The sequence below is a fragment of the Macaca nemestrina genome, chromosome 12 (genome assembly GCF_043159975.1).
Source record: "Macaca nemestrina isolate mMacNem1 chromosome 12, mMacNem.hap1, whole genome shotgun sequence".
In the NCBI taxonomy this organism is placed as follows: domain Eukaryota; kingdom Metazoa; phylum Chordata; class Mammalia; order Primates; family Cercopithecidae; genus Macaca; species Macaca nemestrina.
The window spans coordinates 59,666,078-59,690,565 of record NC_092136.1 but is presented as its reverse complement, the minus strand read 5'-3'; the positions used below and the strand labels follow the sequence as shown (position 1 = coordinate 59,690,565).

Genomic DNA, 24,488 nt, shown 5'->3' with positions numbered 1-24,488 from the left:
AAAAATTGAATTATAAGCAAATCCATCTAGAGTCACTTACCAAGAGTAGTGGCTTTATGCTATTTGGTTTGGTAGTCTAGCTAATTAGCATTACTAGACAGTTGGCACCCAAGTCACCTATATGAAAGTATAGAGCTTTCATCTCTATTAAAAGTAAAGACACTTCTGGAATGAAGGCAGCGTTATCCTCCACTATATATAAATACTGCTTTGGTATTGTAATTTTTCTTATGATTGATCTGACACACCTCTTTTCTTCTTGATGGTGGTTTTCATTTGGAACATGTATAAGGAATAAAGTCTTCCCACATCCTACATGAAGTGGAATTCCTCAGTCAAATTCAAGACCTGGCAAAAATTTTCTCAATCCAATACCCTTCTTCATCAGAACTATTCTTTTGTTTGTTTGTTATGAAGAGATGGAGGTCTCACTGTGTTGCCCCAGCAGGTCAGGAACTCCTGCACTCAAGCAATCCTCCCACTGTGGTCTCACAAAGTGCTGGGATTACAGGGGTGAGCAACCAAGCCTGGTTCAACAGGACTATTCCAACAACTACCTAGAAGAGTATAGAGTGAGAAGAGAAAAGGACTGAGAACTGAATTCTGGAATGCCAGTGTTTAGGAGCCAGCACAGAAAAAGACAGTCAAAAAGAAACCTGAGAATTAGCAGAAGGGTAAAAGAAGAATCAGGAAAGAGTAATGTCATGGGAGAAATCCAAGAGAGGAAAGATTTTCAAGGGTGAAGAAGTGGTCAACAACATCAAATGCAGAAAATATTTCCAATAAGGTCAAGGCAAAAAAAAAAAAAAAAAAGGTATCCTTTGAATTTGGCAACATGGAGGTTATGGATCCCCATGATTTGATCTGTATTAGCAGAAAATGGAGGCAGAAGCCAAAATGCAATGAATTGAGCAAATGGAAAATGAGAAAGTAGAACAAATAAGTGCAGAGCCCCCTTTTGAGAAATTTGGAAGGAAGAATAGACAGTAGTTGCAAAGGGAGGTGAGATTCTCCTACATGAATCCTTGAAACAAAAAAAAGATTCAGTTTTTGCAGTGTGGAGGTTCCTCAAAAAACTAAAAATAGAGCTACTATATGATCCAGCAATCCCACTGGTGGGTATATATCCAAAGGAACTGAAATCAGTATGTTGAAGGGATATCTGCATGCTCGTGTTTATTGTAGCATTATTTACAATATCCAAGACATGGTATCAACTTAAGTGTCCATCAATGGATGAATTGATAAAGAAAATGTGATTATAGACACAATGGAATACTATTCCATCCTTTAAAAGTGGGGATATCCTGTATTTGTGACAACATGGATAAACTTGGAGGACACTATATTAAATGAAATAATCTAGACACAGAAAGACAAATGCTACATGATCTCATTTATATGTGGAATCTAATGAAGTTGAACTCATAGAAGTAGACAGTAGAATGGTGGTTGCCAGGGGCGTGGGGGTGTGGGAGGGGCAGGGATGGAAGGGAATGGGGAGCTGTTGATTAAAGGGTACAATGTTCCAGGTAGACAGGAGGAATAAGTTTCGAGATCTATTGAACAACAAAAAGGCTAAAGTCAATAGCAATGTATTGTATATTTCAAAATAACAAGAGAATAAATTTCGAATGTCTCACCATAAAATATTGTAGGTAGGTGAGGTGAAGGATATGTTAATTAGCTTAATTAATCATTCCACATTGCATACGTATATCAAAACATCACATTGTACCCCATAAATATATATTATGATTTCCAATCAAAAATAGTATTAATAATAAAAAAAGGAAATTGAAAAATAAAATGAAATTTTCTAGTAAAATGAATCTCTCAGGTAAAAGAAAATATTCCGTTTTGTCTTTTTAATAAAAATATAGTAGAGACTTGAACATTGGGTGTAAACTACTAAAAGATATCAGTAGATATGATGAATTTGAAAAAAAAGAAAAAGATGAGAGATCAGGGGATCCTGGAGGAGATGAGAGAGGGTAGGATCAAGGGCTCACGTAGGAGAATTGGACACCTTACCTTCACAGACTGAAGGGAGAGGGGTGAGCATAGGGGTGCATGTAGGGCAAAAGGTGGGAGTAGCAGAGGTTGAGGTATTTAATACCTAGCGATATCTCTTTTTTTTTTTTTTTTGAGACAGAGTCTTGCTCTTTCACCGAGGTTGGAGTGCAGTGCACAGCCCTGGTTCACTGCAATCTCTGCCTCCCAGGTTCAAACGATTCTCCTGTCTCAGCCTCCTGAGTAGCTGGGATTACAGGTGCCTGCCAGCACGCCTGGCTAATTTTTGTATTTTTAGTAGAGACAGGGTTTCACCGTGTTGATCAGGCTGGTCTCAAACTGCTGACCTTGTGATCTGCCCACCTTGGCCTCCCAAAGTGCTGGGATTACAGGCGTGAGCCACCACACCAGGCTGATATCAATACTTTTAAACTCTTTAGCTGAGGAGGAGAAGGAGGGTTGGAAGGGGAACAAGAAAACCTTCACAAGGTAAGTATTATCCCATCATGAACATCTGTTGTTGCCATTATTATCTGCCCAGTAACTCTTCCCCCTTTTACTGGTAATAGCACATCTGTTGTCTTTGGAGACCCATCCCCTCCCCACTCTTTGTCCATGTGGTTCAGATGGGAATCATTGCAGTCCCACAACCCACTTCAGTGGTACATTCCTAACCCAGGATTGGCCTATCTAAGTTAAAGTGATCAATTCAGAGATAGGCACATGACAAAATTTGAGCCAGTGAAAAATCAGATCCAGGAATTTTCCTGGAACTATTCGGCAAGAGGTGCTGATAGAACATAAGCCTGAGGGACAACTTGTCACAAGGAAGGATGAACTTTCCTAAGAATGAAGCTAACTCAAAGAAAGCAAAGCAAGGGATGGAGACAGGTGCCTAACAATATCAATTTAACCTGTAGATTTACCTTTTCCATGAAGTCGAAATCCGCCCATAGATTTTTTTTTAGCTCTTTAAATCAATAGAGCAATTTTTGCTTACATCACTTTAAGTTGGATTTTTTTTTTTTTTTTTTTTTTTTTTTTTTTTAACAGCGTCTCGCCTTGTCGGCCAGGCTGGAATGCAGTGGTGCAATCTAGGCTCACTGCAACCTCTGCCTTCTAGGTTCAACTGATTCTCCTGCCTCAGTCACCCAAGTAGCTGGGATTACAGATGCCTGCACTACACCCAGCTAATTTTTTGTATTTTTAGTAGAGACAGGGTTTCATCATGTTGGCCAGGTTGGTCTCAAACTCCTGACCTCAAGTGATCCACCCGCCTTGGCCTCCCAAGGTACAGGGATTACAGGCATGAGCCACTGCGCCCGGCCTAAGTTGGGTTTTATTACATGCAACCAAGAGTTATAATGCATGTGAATACACATAGCAGATATTGTCTATTGGTGCTCATTCCCACGGAAGATTTTCTATAATCTTCTCCGCACCGCCAGGGCTGGAAATCTGAAAAACACATTTCTCAGACTCCCTTGTCAGCTTGGCTCCAATTAGGTCTGAAGGGAAGAGAAAGGAAAAAGCCCTTCTGTTTCTGGCAATGCCTCTGGCACCATCAGCAGCAGTGGTTCCTGCCTAGCGAAAGTGGAGGTGGTTGTGTAGCATCAGCAATACAAACCCCAATAGCATCAGTAGCTGGTGCAGATTCATGGGCTCCAGCTTCTGGATCTTTGGGTGATAACTTTTCTCCTATTTGCTCCTCTAAATCCAAATTGGTAGTAGCTTCCAGATTTTGGGGTAACTGCTTTCCCTGGTTATGGTCTCCAAACCTTCTTACAACTTTGTAACAAACTCCTTGCATTAAATCTTTCTCTACTTGGATTTTTAGAGCGGTTTCTGTATTCTTATTGAACACTGATTGATACAACATACATTCTTATTTGCATACTCATATATATCACACACACACAAGAAGCTGAGTGGTTAAAGTTCTCAAATCTAAGCAGTAAGTGGCTTGGCTGGGATTGGAGCTCAGACATGTCTGATTCTAAAGTTCTCAAACTTTCTCTGACCTACCGTTGGTTTTTGTTGTTGATTTCTTTTTTTTTTTTTAATAGCTAGATGAAATAGAGGTTAAAGGGGGAAAAGAAATAAAAGTATTGTCAAGAAAGTTGTTCAAATAATTATAATTGTTTTTAATAGAGACAGTTTTCCTCTGTCACACGGGCTGGAATGCAGTGATGCAATCGTAGCTCACTGTGGCCTCAAACTCCTGGGTTCAAGTGATCCTCCTGCCTCAGCCTCCTAAGTAGCTGGGACTACAGGCACATACTACCACACCCTGCGAATTATTTTTACTGTTTGTAGAGACTAGAGTCTTGCTTTGTTTCCCAGGCTGGTCTCAAACTCCTGGCCTCAAGTGATCCTCCCAATTTGGTCTCCCAGAGCACTGGGATTAGGCATAAGCCACTGCACCTGGCCCAGATAATCAATGTTGATGTCTAATTTGGGTAGGAGAAAAATAGCTTTTAGGGAATGGAAGACTGTGAGAGTAACAAAGTCAAAGAGCAGGAATGTGGGAGTGAAGTGAGGGAGGCACAAGGATAAGGGGCTGCACTCACAAGAGAGATATTGGAATTTAACGAATTTCTTCAACAGGTGGAGCAACTGTGAGTGGTTAAAGTTGTGGCTGTAGTAATTGGGTAGCTGGTGTGGGGACATCAGTCTGCAAAGCCTTCAGCAACTGAGAGAACACAGGAGGCTTGTAGATGATGGCCATTGGAATAGTAGGGAGAATGATATGGCTTGTATCCAAGAAGCTGAAGGAGAAGGAATTTGACAGCACAAAAAGGGGGAAAATGGTGCAGATGTGCTAATACAGCTTCCCATCTACTGGGGCAGCTACAGGGGAAGAAAGAGGGGCCCTGGGGTACAACCTTTTCTCAAGGCTGGAGGTAAAGACATAGAGATATTTGTACCCATGGAGTATGTAAAGGACATAGGGAAGCTTGTTAGGTATGGAGTATGACTCTGAAAAAGTACCATGGAAAATCAGGGAAGAAGAGGCATGATGATGAGTCGGGAAAAGGGGCCATAGAGCAATTTGGAAATGAGGTTCTGCTCTCTCTCACCTTCATATCCAATCCATTGGCAAGTCCTATAGATTGTGTCTTCTAAATATTTTTGATCTGCCCACTACTCTTCACCATTGCCATGTGTCCAGGCCCCATGATCTACCAGATTAGCCATAGCACCAGCCTCCACAATGGTCTGCCCGTATCTGCTGGGGTCTTTTTTCACCCAGTATCCACTCTGCAGCAATCAGAGATATCTTTCTCAAATGTAACTCTCATCACCTCACCTTCTTCCTTCTTGTCTAAAATCCCTCAGTAGGTCTCTATTGCTCCCAAAATAGACAATATCCACGCTTCCTAGACTGCCATGGAAGGCCTCCTGTGAACTGGCATGTTCCTGCCTCCCTCTTCAGTCTCATCTCACCAGTCCCTCACACATCCCCTGTACTCCAGCCCTGTGGGGCCGGTTGCAGTTTGCACTCCTTGTTGTCCCTTCTCTCCTTTCCTCTGCTCACAATGCTCCCTGGTATGGTAATGCATAGTAGGCAGTGAATATATATTTGCTAAAGGAATTGCATAAATTTTACTCATCTTTAAAAATTAAACTAAGTGTTTATCATATATGAAGCCTTTCCCCTTTCCTAACCCCTTCTTCATCCTAAGTATTGCTGGCTCCACTCTCCTTTGTATATTGAGTCTTCCATCTTAGTGTCTATCTCACTTTATTGCATTTACTCGATGCTTTGTCTGTGTTCCCCTCCTGACTGTGATAGAGTGGCAGATTATTGATGGTAGAATGGCACAATGCTCTGCACATAGGAGATGCTAAATGAGTGAATGAAAGAAGTATAAGTTGGACCTTTTTATGGTCTGAATATTGGCATATCCCCCAAATTCGTATGTTGGAACCAAATGTCACTAATGTGATAGCATTAGGGGGGGAGACTTTGGGAAGTGATTAAGTCACATGGGTTTCGACCTCATGAAAGGGATTAGTGTCCTTATAAAAGAGCCCAAAGGGAGCTGCTTGTCCCTTTTCCACCATGTGAGAATACAGCAAAAAGGTGCCATCTTTGAAGCAGAACAAGCACTCAACAGACACTGAACCTGCTAGAGCCTTGATCTTGGACTTTCCAGCCTCTAGAATTGTGAACAATAAATTCCTATTGCTGATAGATTACCCACTCTAAGGTACTCTGTCATAGCAGCCTAAATTGACTCAAACAAACCATTTCTGGGAGTTCCCTGGAGAGAAGCTAGAGGATTCCCTGCAAGAGAACAGGTGGGAGGAGAGGAGAAAGGGGAGACTTAGTACTCCTGCCTCCATAAACAAAAGGAAGTTAACCTTGGGTATCAGAGTTGCTGGATAACCGTTTAGACACCTCTAGGCTCCCTGGCATGATGCAGCAGTGGCCCCAAGTGCAGTACATGAACTTGATAAGGCCCAGACCTGAAACTCTGGCCTTGTCTCCACCCCTTAGACTAGCAGCCAACCCCATGAGGGTAGCCATCCAAGACACCATTAGGAAAGAAAAGTAAAGCTCAAGATGCTCCTAAGGAGTAGACCCACAACCCAGCTGCTTGGCCCCTAACCTCTGTTCTCAGCTCCAGTCAATTTCCTAGTCAGACCTAATCTGAGACACTGTCCCCCAGCTCCCAGCCCTTCAGGCTGGAGCCACTCTATAGCCTGGCCTCCCAGTACAAAGCCTTGTGTGACAGTCAGAGCTTGTTAGCTTCTACTCTACCCACCAAAGTCCTACAGAGCAAAGGGCTGACAGGTTGGGAGGGGCTGACCCTAGATCACATGAGGCCATGAGCCACAGTCTAGGTCTACGTCCAGAGCCCCTTCCCAAAAGAGTTCAAGGGATGGGTTTGAGTCTATATTCATTGTCACTGGAAGGTGGGTGGCATTCTATCTATTTTATAGGAAAGGAAAATGAGGCTAGGACATGGAAGCTCAGAGTAAGGGCCCTCTGCTGGAATCTCAGGCTAATATTTGAGCCTGAAACAAGCCAGCCTCCAACCTCAGCTGGGTTGTAAAGGCAGTGGAGGAATAGGGTCTTGTCTGAGACATAGCTACCTATAGTCTAGGCCCAATCCCCAGTTAAATCGTTGTCAGCAAATTTGGAACCCAAAGCCTTCACCAGTTTATGACCAGAAAATAACCAAGCACTGCAGCCTCCTTGCAGGTGACATTTGCTGGTCTAGATGGTGCAGATACCCAGGAGGCTAATTGGGTAGGCCAGATTCTCTGTGCCAGCAAAGCTCCTGAGGCTCCAGCAAGACTCCCAGGGGCCGTGCTCTGCAAATGTGCTTCATGGTGCCAGGTCCCTAAATCATTATTTCTCCTCTCTCTCCAGCTTGCCTCTGACACACAGCTGGTGTATTTCTGTTTCCCCGCTTCAACTTCATTCCACTTGTCATCCCTAACTCATGGCAACCCAAGCCATGAGTGGTGTTACTTGAATCACCTAGAACCACAATTTGAGGTCCCCCAGATTGGAGCTCCTCCCCTACAACTCTGAGCCAATCCTCTTTGCACATGCTTAGTTGCCCCAGGCCCTGTTGTTTCTGATGCCTTGCGGCCGGGTTGTGGTCATCTATTAGCAAGATGAATCAGAGTCCTAGCTCCACCTCTTACTTGCTGTATAAACTCAGCTGTTCTTCTTCCTACTCTGGTTCTCTTTCCTCCCACTATGTGTAGATAGTCTGCAAAAAGCCAGTTTATGATCCGGACCTAAGAATTATCTGTGCAGAGATGAGGTTTGCCCTTTAGTCCTCCCCTTCCTTGTTTCTCACAACCTTGTTTGAGCTCAAGAGCCTCAAAGGAGAAGTTGCTAACTTTTCAACTCAAAGAAAGATGTAAGATTGTTTCACAACCAAGGTCCCTTGATTCAAGCGAAGAAGCAATCTGTCTTTATTATGAGGAACTGGGGAGGTGAGGCCAGGCCAGATTCATGTCAGAAGGCCCCTCAGTGAGTACAGCCCAGGAGACTGGTCACTTTCTGGGGCTGCGGAGGGGATTTGGCTGCATTCAGTTTCTCCACATCACTGTAGCAGTACAAATTGGGACCATGGATGAGGTACAAGCCGGGACCATTGGCAGAACATGAGTTAGGGCCAAGGGACTTTTCCACACACAAGGCTCCGTCCACCTTCTCATGGGGCCAAGGAAGCTCTGTCCACGTGGCTTGAGCTCCTGACTTCAGGTCCAGCCACCACAGCCGCCGTCCTGGGGAGAAGGCACCAAACATAGCATGGCTTCCATGTCATGGGAATCCTGACCTAGGCCTTCTCATACCCTGGTGGGGATCTATGCCACAGACAGGTAGCAGAACAAGCTGCCCCCTAAGCACCCAGAAGCCCCTCACCTGCCATGATATGGAGCCGAGAAGACCCAGGGCAGACAAAGGCCGCATCCACAGAGTCCAGGATAATCCCATGAGGACTCCCGACTTCCTTCTCCAGCCGCTTTGGATAACCGCTTACTAGGGTATAGCCTCCCTTTGTCAGGAAGACATATACCTGAGTGCCCTGGAGGACAAAGGACAGTAATCGATACAGAGTTGGATATGCTTGTCCCAGTCTCCACCTCAAGCCTCTCCCCCAATACACACCTGGACCAGATAGAGTTTTTCTTCCCAGGAAAAGGCAGCATCCACTGTTGAAGGACCCTGGGGCCACTGATGAGCAATGGGCCAGCTATGCCAGCCATCCCGGCTGGTGTCCAGACGCCAGTAGTGGGTCCCTGTAGAATACCATAGGTTGCTCTAGGGCAGCTGGCAGAAGCCCAGGCAGAGAAGAGGCTAGTGATGATTGCAGAAATGAGTCATGAGAGGGACAGAATGCATCCAGAGACCAAGATGGAAGAGGCCAGGTAAGAAGGAGAAATAGAGCAAGACTTGGTCAGTAATGTTGGGCACTGTGGCCTGGTTGGAACTGGAATCAGCAGGTACCTGAAAGAAAGGCAAGTGTGAAGAACAGTGGCTAAGTTTCCAGGTAAGGCCAACATCATGGGGTTGGTGGGCACTCCCTAAGGATCTCAGGTGTCCATGTGCAGAGATGCGGTTATAGATAATGAGATACAGTATCCAAAAGTTAAAAAGGAAGCACTGCTTCTGCTGAATGTTCTCACTCTGGCTGTGTTCTCCAGTACCTCCCTGTGAGGTGGTGGGAGAGTGAGGGAGTAGCTGGGCTAGCACCCCATTTTTCTTCTCTTCTTTCACAACAGCGTATTAAGGAATTATCTAGGCTCCCATTTATCTTTTTTCCTCAATCCTCTTCTATTACACTTCTGTTTCCCTCAACCATTGAAATTGTTCTTGTCCAGGTTGCTAGTATTCTCCAGTTTGCCAGATCTCATGGTCAATTCTCTGTTTTCATCTGACCCCACCTCTCAGGAGCACTTGACTGCTCACTACTTCCTTCTCCTGTAAATGTCTTTTTCTGGAACTTGGCTTCTATGACACCAGGCTCTCCCAGTATCCCTCTTATCTTTTTTGACTACTCTTTTCTTCAACCTGATATCTAAATATTGGAATCCCCTAGTTTGGGCCTCTTCTCTTCTCTCTCTACCCTCACTTCCTTGGCAATCTCACCTAGTCCAGGGGCTTTAAATGCCATCTATGTGCTGATGACTTCCAATCTGTTCTTACCAGCTCTGACTGACCTCCCCTTTGAGCTTTAGGTTCCAAATCAGTGCCAATAGGCACCCAAAACCTAATATGTCCAAACTGATTTCTGCTCCCAACACACACACTCCCTAGTCCTCCCCAATTTTAGAAAACAAAGCCACCAACCTCTCAGTTGCCAAGTCTGCAAAAGCTGAGTCATTCTTGAAACCTCTTTTCCCTTCCCTACTCTGACTGATATCATTTATTTATTTATTTATTTATTTAGAGACAGAGTTTCGCTCTTGTCCCCAGGCTAGAGTGCAATGGCGCAATTTTGGCTCACTGCAACCTCCACCTCCCAAGTTCAAGCTATTCTCCTGCCTCAACCTCCCAAGTAGGCTGAGATTACAGGCATGTGCCACCATTCCAAGCTAATTTTGTATTTTTAGTAGAGACGAGGTTTCACCATGTTGTTCAGGCTGGTCTCGAACTCCTGACCTCAGGTGATCCACTCGCCTTGGCCTCCCAAAGTGCTAGGATTACAGGCGTGAGCCACTGCACCTGGCCTATCCTATCTATTAGTTAATGCTGTCAGCTCTACCTCCAAAATATATCATGCTGACTCCTCACTACCTCTGCTGCTATCATCCTAGTCTAAGCTGTCATCACCTCTAATTTGGACAACTGCAGGAATTGCTAGCTGGATTCCTTGCTTACATGATTGTACCTTTATCACTTATATTTGGCAAAAAGTTAGAGTGATCTTTTATAAAAAATGAGTTAGAATATGTCACAGCCCTGTTCAAGACCTTCTGATGACGCCCTTTTATGGTTGAAAACCCTTACCAGGTCTAGGTAACCTGGCCACTGCCTTCCCTGCTCTTTCAAGTCACCCACCTGTTCTTTCTCTGTGTTCCAGCTTCACCAGGCTTCCTTCTTGATTCCTTGAAGTATGTGCTGCTCACCCTCCCTAAAATGCTTTTCCTCCAGCACATTGTGTGGCTAATTCCTTCTCATCACTGAAGTCTCAGCTCAAAAATTATTTCTTCAGAAGAGGGCCCTCATTCTCCTCACCTCTATGCCACTATCCTGTCTTATTTTCTTTACAATCCTTAATATTACCTAAAAGTATTCTCTTTCTTCCTTTCTCTTTGTTATTGTCCTCTCACTTTAGCAGATCCTATCAGGGCAGGCATCTCATCTGCCATGTTGACTACTGTATCTCAGTGCCTAGGACAATGCCCACTACTTACCAGATACTCAACAATATTTGTTGAGTAAACACCTAGCGTTCTTGTTGCAACCACAAGTTCTCTTATTAGCTGTGTACTGAGTATATAGTGTTGACTGACATATCCACCTCCCCTGGGAGGTTTCCCACTGAAATTACCCTGCTCAGGAACTGTATTTATTTTATTTTATTTTATTTTATTTTATTTTATTTTATTTTGAGACAGGGTCTCAATCTGTCACCCAGGCTGGATTGCAGAGGCGCAGTCATGGTTCACTGCAATCTCTGCCTCCCACACTCAAGCAATCCTCCTACCTCAGCCTGCTGAATAGCTGGGACTACCGTACATGCCACCACACCTGGCTAATTTTTTGTATTTTTAGTAGAGATGAGATTTCACCATGTTGCCCAGGCTGGTCTAGAACTCCTGGACTCAAGTGATCTGCCTGCCTCGGTCTCCCACAGTGCTGGAATTATAGGCGTGAGCCACCACACCTGGCCCAGGGGCCCTATTTTGAGAACCAGAGCTATGCTGCTTTGTGCAGTGAAGTAAGTGATGAGTCCCCAATCCATTAATGTAGCCAATACATAGGCTGGCAATCAACCACTTTAATGTGGTGTGGTCTGAAAATATGGACTGGGCCATTCAGATTCCCTCTCTGGAAATCTTACTAGGAAAAAAGAACAACTGAGGGAGGTATCAGTTGGATCTGAGACTGAAAGATCATGAAGTAGTGAGAAGGTGGAAAGAACATGATGGTCCATGTGCAAGCCAAAGTTGTGAAGAAGCAAAGAGAATACATAAATACCTATGAGGGGCCAGGCACGGTTACTTATGCCTGTAATCTTAGCACTTTGGAAGGCCGAGGCAGGCGGATCACCTGAGGTCAGGAGTTCGAGACCAGCCTGACCAACACAGTGAAACCCCATCTCTACTAAAAATGCAAAAATTAGCTGGGATGGAGGTACGCGCCTGTAGTCCCAGCTATTTGGGAGGCTGAGGCAGTAGAATCGCTTGAATCCAGGAGGCAGAGGTTGCAGTGAACCAAGATTGTGCCATTGCACTCCAGTCTGGGCAACAGAGTGAGACTCCATCTCAAACAACAGCAACAACTACAACAACAACAACAACAACAACAACAAAACTATGAGGCAGAGAAAGAAAAAAGATTTACCATGCTGTACCTGGGTCATGTTTGTGTTTTTACCAAGATAGTGCATTCTCACCTCAGGTAGGAATATATATATATATATATATTTATATATATATATATTTTTTTATATATATATGTGTGTTTTTTTGTTTTGTTTTTGTTTTGTTTTGTTTTTTGAGACAGGGTCTCACTCTGTCACACAGCCTGGAGTGCAGTAGCACGATCATGGCTCACTGAAGCCTCGAAGTGGATGGGACTATAGGAACGTACTACCACACCCAACTAATTTTTATATTTTTTGTAGAGATGAGGTTTTGCCATGTTGCCCAGGCTGGTCTCGAACTCCTAAGCTCAAGTCGCTCAAGTGATCCACCCACCTCAGCCTCCCAAAGTGCTAGGATTACAGGCGTAAGCCACCATGCCCGGCCTGGGTATATTTAATATAAGGTGTTCTCTCTATGCTGTGTGTTCTCTCAACAGCAATGGAACATACATGACATTTTTCATTTAGGAGTTCGATAGCATTCTCATTATGGCCACATGGCCTTGAAGTTCTGTGATCTCTAAATGGCTTGGTGTCTTTCTCTATTTCTGTGTGTTTCCTGTGGCCCTGCTTTCACAAGCTCTCACTCACTCTCTCTCTTTCTGAATTTCACGTTGTCTGTGTGTCCTCCCGATGGGTTCTCACCATGGCTGCATGTTCTCTTGATACTTATATGTTCTTACTATGGCATATGTTCTCAGTTTAATGTTGTATTTTCACTACAGGTGTGTGTTTCACCTTAGCTGTATGTTCTTATTATAGTGTGCAATCCTGCTGTGGAGATTTGCTCTCCATGTGGTTATGTATTTTTCAACAGAACTTGATAGTCATAACTGATCAAATTTGTCCAAGGGTCAGAGGCCAGAAAATTTTTGTGTGAAAAAATATTTTCACTATTTTATATTTTTACCACTGTCCTAATTATACATACATCTTAGGTTGGATATTGATGTGCTTGCTCACTCCTCTTGGGGATATTCTCAACTGTGCAGCATCACTATTTACTGCCTGACTGAACTCAGAACAGCCCCTAGGTATTATTAGATGGTTTTTACCATCTAATACCATTGATGCCACAAGTCAAGGGAGGGGTATCTCCATTGGCTACTCAGAGGAGAAACCTCCACAGGCTAGTGAAGCCAGCTTCTAAAGGTCTAAAGTACCCAACACTTATCAGCCGGTTCTCAGCAAGGAGAACATCTCATCCCCAGGCAGTGAGATGCCCAGGGGTCTGGACATAGGAACCAGGAACCTGGAACAAGATGCAGTTCTGAAGATAAACAGGGGGAGTCAGAGGACTCAGAAAGATATGCAAGAACAAAGGGAGGCAAGGAGGTACAGAGACACATAGAAGTCCAGGGAGCAAGGGAGAGCCAGAAGGCTCAGCAGGGCATTGAGCAAGGAGAACACAAGGAGTCACAGGGGCCCAGAGAGGTCCACAGACAGCACAGCCATAGGAGGAGATGGTAGACAGGTGGATGAAGTTAGGGGCTTGGGCAATGACAGAAATGATTGAGAAATATGCCTTAGAGATAAGGGATGCAGAAGGGCATGCAGAAGGATGGGGACAGAGGGGACAAAATAAATGACACAGTGATGACAATGGAGAAATGTGTCAAGGATGGGAGATACAAGTAAAAGAGATGTGAGAGCACACTGGGGGAGTTGGGGGCATCTCTCACCACTGAAGGCATAGGTGGCACCATGGTTGTCAGACATCAGTGCAGACAAGACTAGATGTGGGCTACAGCGCATATATTCAGGGCCATGGTGGGTACCATTCCCATGGCCAGTCCCATTCCTGTGTCCATGGCCTGGAGAGAGAAATGGGTGAGGAGAACACAGAAGGAGGCCAGAGGTCAGAGTGAGGTCTAAGGTGGAAGAGATGGCTGGGGTTAGTGGGGTGTGGGTTTCCCCATATGAGGGCAATGGGAAAATCCAGAATGGAAATGGGGCTAGATTAAGGGCCAAGGTGTTGCAACATGGAGTTAAGGTGAGAGCTAGGACACATGAGATCCACAAGCTCAGGGAAGGTGGATGAATTCTGACAGGTCTCAAGTGCTAGGACTTTCTCACCTCTGCCAGGGCAGGGCATGAAGTAGTCTCGGACATCCAGCGGGTACCTGGGAGGCACCTCTCCCGTGACAGGGTTGAAGCGCAGGAATTGGTTACCCTGGAAGCAGTAGTAGCGGCCCAGCCATCTCAGGGCAGAGGAGCAGTTCCCAACAGCTGACCAGTAACGCTTCTTCATAGTTCCCGTAGCCAAGTCCCAGAACCACTTGTGGTCACCTTTGTCCAATCAATCAACAGGCATTCGGTAAGACCGGGTTATACCCTCCTTTGTGCTTTCTCTGGGTCCCAGGATGGGCCAGATAATGGTACTGACCACATGGACCTTACAACCATCAGAGAGACAGCTAAAGGAGGGTGATCATACACCAAAATTCAGCAGCAAAGCGCACAGGATCAGTTCAGCAAAGGCAGTGGGGAGACTCAGGGAAAAGTTCCCAGGGAAGATGATACTTCAACTGAAATCTGAAATAGGAGTTAAAAGGCATACAACAAGGAGAGATGGAACCCCAGAGAGAGGAAAGATTCCAAAGCAGGAAGGAAACTGAGTGTACAGAGAATAGCGTAGGGTTTCTGGAGCTTAGTGTTAAGATAAAGGTATGATAAAAGTCAAAGCTGAAGGGCCAGTAGGGATTTGGCCATGGAGAGCCTTGTATGTAAGACTAAGGAGGGTAGATTTGTCTTAAGGGTCATGGGGAACCACGAGGGACTATTCACACAGAATTACACCCAGTTACCTTCACCAGAATGACTTCCTCTCCTTCCCTCACTTGACCTCTAGACCATAGGTGGCATCTCTATTTCCCTTCCTTAAAAAGCCACATAGTGGCTCCACTACCACCATCACTACCACCATCACCATCACTACTGGCATCGCTACCAACCCACCACTACTCCAGGTTCTTGGATTCCAGCCTGGACTAACCTTGGAAGAAGAGGATGCCTTCAGCTTGACATTCTCCACGGTGACATTCCACAGCTGCATCCAGTGGGGATGGGATTCCAGGAAATTTATCTTGGAGCAACTTTGGGTATCCTTTCTCCTTCTTTTCAGGAGGGTATACCCAGACTTTGTCCCCCTGCATTCAAAAGTACTTTTTGACTGTATATCCCCAGACACTGCCACTCTGCATTTACATACATTTTTTATGTATTGTGCTTATACAATATCCTCCTGTGGCCCCACACATTCTCAGTCCATCTGTGGACAACAATGTTCTGTCCTTTTGCACAATACACACCCTCAGTTTGTGCAAATCCAGTCACTATTACTATAACACACACACCTCTAGCTCTGTACCCAGATACTCCTGTGGCACATTTATCTGCAACACCATCAGTGTTGACAAACATATCCACAAATGTTCATCCTGCAATCATCTCTACATTAGTACATCCATTTCTTCATTCATTCATTCATTCATTCAAGAAACAGTCACTGAATAACTACTATATGCCAGGCATTGTGAGAGGCACTGAGGATGACAAGACTCTGTCTTTCACTTCGGGAAGTTCACTGTACAAAAGCAGAAAGGACTCCTACAATCCTAGCCATGCAACGACCAAGGTGTAGTGTAAAGAGTGCACTGAGAATATAAAGGGAGTGCCTAAGTCTGCCTAGAGAACTTGTGGAAGGTTTCACACCACAGAGGAAGCATTGGGCCCAAGAGCTGAAAAATCAGCAGGAATTTTCCAGGTTGACAAGTGAGGAAAGGGTGTTACCAGCAGAGGGAGCAGCATGCAGAGCCCAAACATGAGGAAGCAATGTGCTCCAACTTCATGTAGATTTGTATGGCTGGCACACAGTGAATGTGGCCTGGGAAGAGATAAACCTGAGAAGATAACCAAGGCCCAGATCATGAGACCCTGTGTGCACTTGGTTTGTAGTAATCAGGCACATTTTGGGGTCATTTACTGAAACAGAAAACACAGGAGGAAAGGTTGGTTTGTAAAGAAGATGCAAAGCTTCGTTTGGGGGATGCTGAATTTTAGGTGCCTGTGGAACATATAATTGGAAAGAGATGTCTGGAGTTCAGAAGGTAGATCTAGATCCAGTGTCCACAGCATAGATATTCCTCAGAGCCATGGTGATGATTGAGATCACTGAGGGAAGGTATATGGAAAGGCTAGGATGGATCCCCAAGGAACATTAGGGAACTGGCTGAGAAAGAATGAGACATTTGAAAAGAGAGAGAAAAGAGGCAGAAGGGAAAACAAAGCCAACAGTCAGGACTTCCCCAACCACATAGCACCTTTGGCAAGGTAGGAGAAGGCACCCCTTCCTCTGAGCAGACACAGCCTGAGTCACATGGGACTTCGCGAGTACAGCAGACTGGATTTCATGCTCCATATGCTCTTCTGGCCAGGTGCCATTGTGTTGGGAACAATTTGCCCTGCCCTTTGAAGAGGACTTGATACAGGGTCATGGAAGGCAAGGGAAGAAATTGCCAGGGAAAAAAGGATGGCCAGCAGTGTGAAGTACAGCAGAGTGGTGTAGAACTAAGACTAGGACTGAAGAATAGCCACTGGATGGTGTAACTGCCAAGCCCACATGCATGCACACTCCCTTAGCCTGAGCTTTTACAGGAAAGGAGGGCACATGGGAAAGAAATCTGCTACCTATTGCTATGGGCTCCATGCCAAGGCCATTTGGGGGAAGGGTCCCCAGTGTCGATTCTAGCCCTCTCCAGCCTGGCCCTGATTTTGGCCCAGCAGTACCTTGATCAGAAAGACACTCTTGTGACCATGACGGAATGCAGCATCCACAGGGCTGGTGAAATTCTTCCATGTCTCTGAGATTAACTCGCGGGCCCATTTGTGACTCTTCCACACAAACTCCCCTGAAAAAACCCACACTCACTGAGGGGCCCAGTGAGAAAACTTTGACCTACTGAGATAGCTTGAGAGAAGCTGTCAGTGATACCCTCAGATAATTCCTAAGACCTCCCACAGACAGGGACAACCTTCATGAAGGAGAATAAGTCTAAGGTCCTAAATACCCCAACCTCAGTCCCTCCTACCTTTAAAAAACAGCATGGTTCCATTGTCATCCAGGGTGGTAGCATCAAAGCTCCAGCCATCTGAGCAGCGTTCTGGGGCGGAGGTAGGGAGATGGCAAAGTAAAAAACAAACAAACAAACAGAAGGTGATAAAATGCAGAGACACAACCAAACAGATAGATAGACTTTGGGAGTCAGGGCCTCACCAGTCACGTCTGGGTCTGGCTTGGTCTCACCTTCAGCAACATTCCCATGGGCACTAGTCCTAGGGAGAACAAGATAGATATATGGGTCCATTGGGATTGATTCCTTTCCCATAGCTCCTGACCCTAAATTTGACTGAGGCCTAAAAACTGGCCCTACCTTACCCCAGCCCAGAACTCAATCCTTCACTTCTAGTCCCAGCTTTACTCACGGAGGAAGAGGGTTGGCAATGGCCAGAGACCAGCACAGGCTCCACAACCCCAGTGCAACGGGTGCTCCCAGTGCCCTAGCCATGCTGAGCTGCAGAGGCCACAGGACAGCTCTGGGTGACCAGTTGAATTCTCTATATAGAGTTGGCAGCAGCACCACCCCCACCTTCAACTCCACTGGGAATGAGCTGTCTCCCAGGACTAAGCCAATATTGGCTGATTACATCACTGCAAATAAGGTCAGGGTCTGGACAGAAATCTGAATCCAATACTCCCTTTTCCCGGCAGCTACCCCCCAACCCCCTTCAGCAACTTTCAAGCAGTGACTGGGTTACACTGCTGATGTCCAGCTGTGACTCTCACACTGGCAATGGGTCCAGGTGCCCATAAGAAGCGAGTAGACTGAGGATCACCTTTTATGACTGAGTTTATCTCCACAATGTGGGAGGTGAGAAAAGGAGGGAACTAATGTTTCTCTGTACTGTGTCAAGCCCTGCTCTAAGGCAGCTAGAGACAGCAATACTTACTACATTTAGTAACCATACACACAGATAAACTCACTTAGAAATACTCAGAGAACAACTTTTTCCAAGCTTCATCAGGGGCCTTTCTGGGGCATGCTCAAGCCTCTTCAGCTTTACCCTTGGGCTAGTGAGTCTGGGGACAATAATGTCTCACTGTTGTCTAATGTCCAAGCCCCATGCCCAGCCTCTCACCTTCCCTGACTGACAAAGAGCTTTGCAAAAAGTGCCTGGAAGTGAAGCGTTGACAGTAATGAGACAGGAAGAGGAGGTGTCTCTCTTCCAGAGAGTACCACCACTACTAGTAATTAGTCTTTCTTGGTAGTTTCCACCTTTGGGGGAAATGCTTTATTTACTCAACACAGAACAAATAGAACTGTAACTGGGGTTTCACAATATTTATAACTGACTCCTGCTTAAATGCTACCTTCTCAATGAAGCCTTTCTTGATCACGTTATCTAGCCATTTCAGACCCTTGCTTGTTTTATTTCACTTACTAAAACTTGAAATTCTTTCATCTGTCTACTTATCTGGTGATGGTTTTTGTTGCTTTGCTTTGTTTTGCCTGTCTTGTTTACCATTATATATCCCTGACTCCTAAAATAGTGCCTGGCATATAATAGTTGTTCCAGAAATATTTGTTGAATGAAAAAAATGCAAAAATGCATTTCAAGTACTGAGTAGTGTTGCTAGTGTTACAGTCAAATTTCTGACAATTTTCCCCCGTCTAGGGTAGGAGAATATTAGGAATTGGGGGTAGGTTATGGTAGTAGGCATAATGAGATCTAAGAGTCACAGACGCCCTTTATCTGACAGTCATGTTTCTCTCTCCAGTGTCTCAGCCCCACATCCATCTCTTCCTGGGATCTCACCTGCTATCCTCAGTACTTCCTGGGCCCACTCCCAAAGCTGACCCATTTCTATGTGAGATTTTCCTACTGAGTCAGAAAAGAATTATGGGCAGACTCAGCTATGGGTCAGGATGAGGTTCCAGGACCCCTGCTCCCTAGCCAAGGCTGAAAGAGCCCTGATCCCTCACAAATGGCTCCATACCCCTGACAGTCCCATATATAATCTTACCAAAAGTCTCAGATCCCTTTTCTACTCTGCAAAGTTTCCTTCCAACAGGAAAACAAAGATTCCGGAACCTCTGGAACAACATGTCACCAGGCCTCTACCATTAGGCTCGATGTCCTCTCATGACTTACGAATGAAAATGTGCTGTGAACATCATTCCCTCCTCATAGGTCAGTGGGCAAGGCTGGACTCTCTGAGTCCTTGGCAGCCTGGGCAATGCCATCACTGCTACAGCCAATGTCTCACACTCACCTTCTCCCCATTGCAGGTTATGTCTTGTTTCTGGGTGTTAGGCAATGGGAGCCACTATTCCAAGACTCCCCCTTACCTTTTCTTTCCCTCTCAGCCTCTGAAACCTTATATTCTCTCTCCTGAGCACTCCGTAACCCTCCATCAGGAATTTTCTCAACAACTTGTCTCCAGCTGTCAGAACCCTGCCTGAATCCTACAGATTTTGCTGGGCCTGCCTGGGGAGAGGGAAGCTTTCACCCCAAGAAACAAACACCCCACAGAAAACCCATAGTGAGAGACTTCAATAGTCCTATTAGCAGGGTCTTGCACTGACTTGCCAGTCCAGGGGTGCAGTCTCCTTCTGGCCTAACAGGGCTGGTCTGAGGGCATACAGCACATATACTGGATGATCATTTTTCAGCTTGACCCCTTCCCCACATGGCCCTGGTCCCTCTCACAGCACGCCTGGTCCATCTATCCCAGAATACTACTTTATGGTCCCTTTTCACTGCTGCTTCCTAATTCACCTGTGTACCCCAGAATGGCTTAGATACCATTACTGGAGCTTCCTGCTCCACCCAGGGACTAGGCCAGCAGAGTCATCTACACTGCAGGCAATCCAGGTTGAAGTTCAACTTTTGGGCAGGAGTTGAAAGTAGAAGATCGAACGCATGTGGGAACCCAGAGCTGTGAATATGTTGGCCACCCTGGTGTTGGTCACAGAGTACAAGCCAGGACTTCTCGGGGTACTCAAGACTCAGCAGCCTTGCTTCTCTTCCCTTCACTACAGGAGGCCCCTTCTGTGGGTCTTGAGTCCTTCCCAGGCTTCCTGCCTGGGCTGAGGAAACAAGCTTGTGGGTACTTGGGTCTGAGCACCCCCTGGAGGCCACAGGAATCAGTGCACTCCCGCCCTTCAACTAGAGCCCAGAGCCCAGGAGTTTTTCCTCTCTGAAACTGGCCTCCATAGCCTTCGTCCCTCACTCCTCTCAGCCCTGTCTGTGCAGCCTTAGTGGCATGCACCCTTCTATGCTTCTTTCCTTTCCTCTGCAAACCTTGCTTCCCAGAATGGATTTGGGGACCCTAATGTCTTGCTTCTCTGGGAACTCGAGCCCAGAGAAATTCAACCATCTCTTTTCCTGTGTAGTCTTCTCAATCCTCCTAACCAGCAGCTTTTTGACTTCTCCCAGAAGGGGTCTGAACATGAATCTGCAAATGTCTTCATGGACAGAGCTTCCTCCTGCGTTGCCAAGAGCCATAAGCTGGACACTGACCTACTATCCCTTGGAATGGCTATGTCCGTGTCCAGCCTGCTCTGCTGTTGATGAGTTCTATGACCTTAGCCATTTCTCCTGGGTCCACTGAGTGCTAGGTGTGCTGGGCCTGAAGCCTGTGAGTGTATACTCCAGGGAGCAGGAATTGAATGTCCTCTTTCCTCAGGGGTAGGAGGCTTAGGGATAAAGCTCCAGGCAGCCAAAGAGCTTGCTAATCCCAGCTGACCCCTCCAACATAAACATTTCCTCTTGCTCAGTCTATAATGGGCCTTCTGAATAGTCCATTCTTGCTTCTCTATCAATAAATAGTAATAATTTGCTCATATCTATTGGATACACATGTCTGGCATTTGATATGAATGATATCATATAATTCATATCATAGCTATTGGTTTGAATGTTTTTGTCCCCTCCAAATTCATGTGTTGGAAGCTTAATTCCCAACGTGCCAGTGTTTGGAGGTGGGGACTCATGAGAGGTGTTTAGGTCATGAGAGCTCTGCCTGATTAATGGATTAATGCTGCTATAAAAAGGGCTTTCAGAAGTGGATTCTCTCTCTTCTGCTTTTCTGCCACGTGATGAACAGCATTTGTCTCCTCCAGAGGATGCAGCATTCAAAATGCCATCGTAGAAACAGAGACCAGGCCCTCACCACACACCAAACCTGCTGGGCACTTCGATCTTGGAATTCCCAGCCTCCAGAACTGTGAGAAATACATTTTTGTTCACTTTAAATCACCAGTCATGGGCATTTTGTTATAGCAGCACAAACAGACAAAGGTCATACTATTAGTCCCATTTTATAAACGAGGAAGCCAATATTAGGTATCTTAGCCACATCACATTGCTAGCAATTGGCAGAGCCATGATTTAAACCCTGGGTGCCTGACTCCTAGGGGTGTGTTCCTACAAGGATAGGGTGTTCTTAGCAAGGGGTTTGCTGGTAAATATTTAACAACTGCTCTCTAGAGGGGAAAAAGCACTGATTTGTAACATTTGCTGATTTTTGTGATATAAATACTCCTACCATGGCCAACTTTAAGCTACCAACAAGACATCACCAAATGTAGAGTTGGGAAGGGATGTACAATAACACACTGCATGCAATATTCCTACCATATAGATATAAATAATCATAAGAGCACAGGGGATAGTAAAATAATTAGGAAGTAATTAGTTTTAAGTACCGATTATCCTCGGTTTTAATAGAATGTATTTCAGTTTATATAGTTTGATTTTAAATAATAGCTGTGTTTTAACAACCAGCTCTCAAAATTCTAAATTTGACAATCAGCTCTCATAAGCCAGCTCCAGCACCCCAGTCTACCATGCTGCCTTTGTGTACAGGACAAGGATCCTACCTGCTTTAGTCACTGCTATATCTTCAGCACTGAGAACAATGCCTGAAATACTGTATGTATTTAATAAATATTTAATCCTGTTATTCCTACTTCCTAATTATACATAAAATCTGTCCATTTCTCTCTGCCTCTTTAGTAATACGAACACCATCTTTTCTTGTCTGACAATTGAAATAGCTCTTCTACAACACATTCTTTATAACAACCACAGTGATCTTTAAAAATGTATCTGAAATCACCTTATGCTCCTGCTTAAAATGTTTTCTTGAAGTCAGTTGTAATTTATTTTTTATTTATTTATTTATTTTTGAGACAGAGTCTCGCTCTGTCACCCAGGCTGGAGTATAGTGGCACAATCTCGGCTCACTGCAACCACTGTCTCCTGGGTTCAGGCAATTCTCCTGCCTCAGCCTCCCAAGTAGCTGGGACTATAGGCGCATGCCACCACACCTGGCTAATTTTTTGTAGAGATGGGGTTTCACTGTATTAGCCAGGATGGTCTTGATCTCCTGACCTTGTGATCTTTCCATCTTGGCCTCCCAAAGTGCTGGGATTACAGGCGTGAGCCACCACACCCGGCCTAAGTCAGTTGTAATTCTAATGTATACACAGTCTTCAAGAGGAACAGTTTAGAGATGCTGTTTTCTGATTTTCATTCTCAATTCTCTTCCTACCCCACAGAATCACTGTCCAGTTTAAAGTTTGTTTCACAGGGCATCCCTTTCATCCTTATCACTTAAACTTTTCGGTGGTTTACTGTTATACTCCAAACCAAATCCAAGCTCTTTACCTTAAATGATCCAAGGCAGGCCTAGTTCTCTAAACTTGTTCCTTTCCTCTCTCCCTCCAACCTCCTTCCTCTCTAGCCACTCCTGGCCTCCTTTCAGATTCTCAAACACATCAAGATCTCAACCCCTCAGGACCTTTGTACCTGTTTTTCCTTTGTCTGAAAATCTCTATCACCTCTTCTTAACACAGCTAGTTCCCTAGCCACCCGCTCCAGCCCTACAGGTCACTGCTTAAAGAGGCCTTCCTTATTCACTCTACTTAACACTATATTCTCTATCATTGTATTCTATTCATTTCCTTCACAGCTTGAACTCAAATTGTTATTACACATTTAGTTCCTTGTTGCTTACTTGTCTCTCTTCTCCACTAGACTATAAGCTTAATAAGGGCAGGGACCATTTCTCTGTATTCTCAAGGCCCATTACTCTGACTAATAGTAAGTACTCAACAAATACTTGTTCAATAAATAAATGAACCTGCAGACCACAAATGGCCATAGGGCTGTTCTGATCACCAGACAGCCCTAAATGAGCAAAGTGTGAACGCTTGCAGGACTACAACATTCTGACAGCAGGGGCTTTGCTGTGCCCCCCAAATCTGTGACAATCATTCAAGACCTGGCCTCCACTGTCAGGCACTACTTTCATCTACTTGGCCCCAAGGCCTGAATTGGAAAGAAAATGCCCACCACGGCTGGATTTAGAAGGAACATAATGACTCCACCTTGATGTACCTTTTCCATGGCATAGGAAGACTACCTAATCTGAATCTATGGAAATCAGCCCTAGCAGCCTGTTCTTAGGCTAGTAGAAAAGCCATTTGTAGCATCCCACCCAAGGAAGGTCACCCTTACCGCCTTTTTATTCCCCTGCTACTTTTAGGTGTTCACAATGTAAACACGTGAGAGGTTGAAAGCTGGAAGCTTTGAGTTTCCATTCTGTATTACTGCTGGTGCCTTGCTCAAGATAGGGGTGCAGAAAAATAGAGCATCACCTGAGAGCTCTCGGGGAGGACTCCACTGGTGCTGAGCAACTGATAATTGAGCACACCATCTCTGCTGGCCAGGGCATGGGCTTAGGCAATTCCACTCATAATCAGAGCCAGAAGGGCAGGCTCCATCAGAGCACTTGCACTAAATTCTTCAGGGAGCTCATCTGTCCCTCCACATATCTATCAGGTTTCTTTCTTTTGTGTGTGTGTGTGTGTGTGTGTGTGTCTGTGTGTTTTGAGGTGGAGTTTTGCTCTTGTTGCCCAGGCTGGAGTACAGTGGCATGGTCTCAGCTCACTGTAACCTATGCCTCCCAGGTTCAAGCGATTCTCCTGCCTCAGCCTCCCAAGTAGCTGGGATTACAGGCACCCACCACCACGCCTGGCTAATTCTTATGTTTTTAGTAGAGACAGGGTTTCACCATGTTGGCCAGGCTGGTCGCCAACTCCTGACCTCAGGTGATCCATCCACTTCGGCCTCCCAGAGTGCTGGGATTACAGGTGTGAGCCACTGTGCCTGGCCTATGTATCAGGTTTCAGCTAGTGGGGCAGAGAGGACCAGGGAAGTAAATATAACCAAGATTTCCATATAGTCCAAATGGGACCCCCTTGATCTCTACAAAGCCCCCATGGTCTTAGACAGATCCATGGATAGTCCCTCTTATCCTAGCCCCAGGAATTGTGCTATGCC

At 45.3% G+C, this 24,488-nt stretch overlaps 1 protein-coding gene across 2 annotated transcripts; it reads right to left on the bottom strand.

Annotated features, from left to right (window-relative positions):
• Window positions 1-7,929: 7,929 nt before the first annotated feature.
• LOC105488687 (hemopexin) lies at window positions 7,930-17,728 on the bottom strand. Of its 2 annotated transcripts, none has more exons than XM_011752986.2 (10): window positions 17,562-17,728; window positions 17,353-17,411; window positions 17,168-17,239; window positions 16,866-16,987; window positions 15,073-15,226; window positions 14,154-14,366; window positions 13,760-13,891; window positions 8,654-8,784; window positions 8,408-8,570; window positions 7,930-8,268 (listed from the first exon to the last, which is right to left on the bottom strand). In XM_011752986.2, the coding sequence occupies exons 1-10, from the start codon at window positions 17,642-17,644 to the stop codon at window positions 8,009-8,011; spliced, it is 1,389 nt and encodes a 462-aa protein (XP_011751288.2). In that variant the 5' UTR covers window positions 17,645-17,728; the 3' UTR covers window positions 7,930-8,008. The 2 variants fall into 2 exon arrangements, with proteins under 2 accessions (XP_011751288.2, XP_011751289.2); XM_011752987.2 differs by having other exon boundaries at window positions 17,383-17,411.
• Window positions 17,729-24,488: the final 6,760 nt, after the last annotated feature.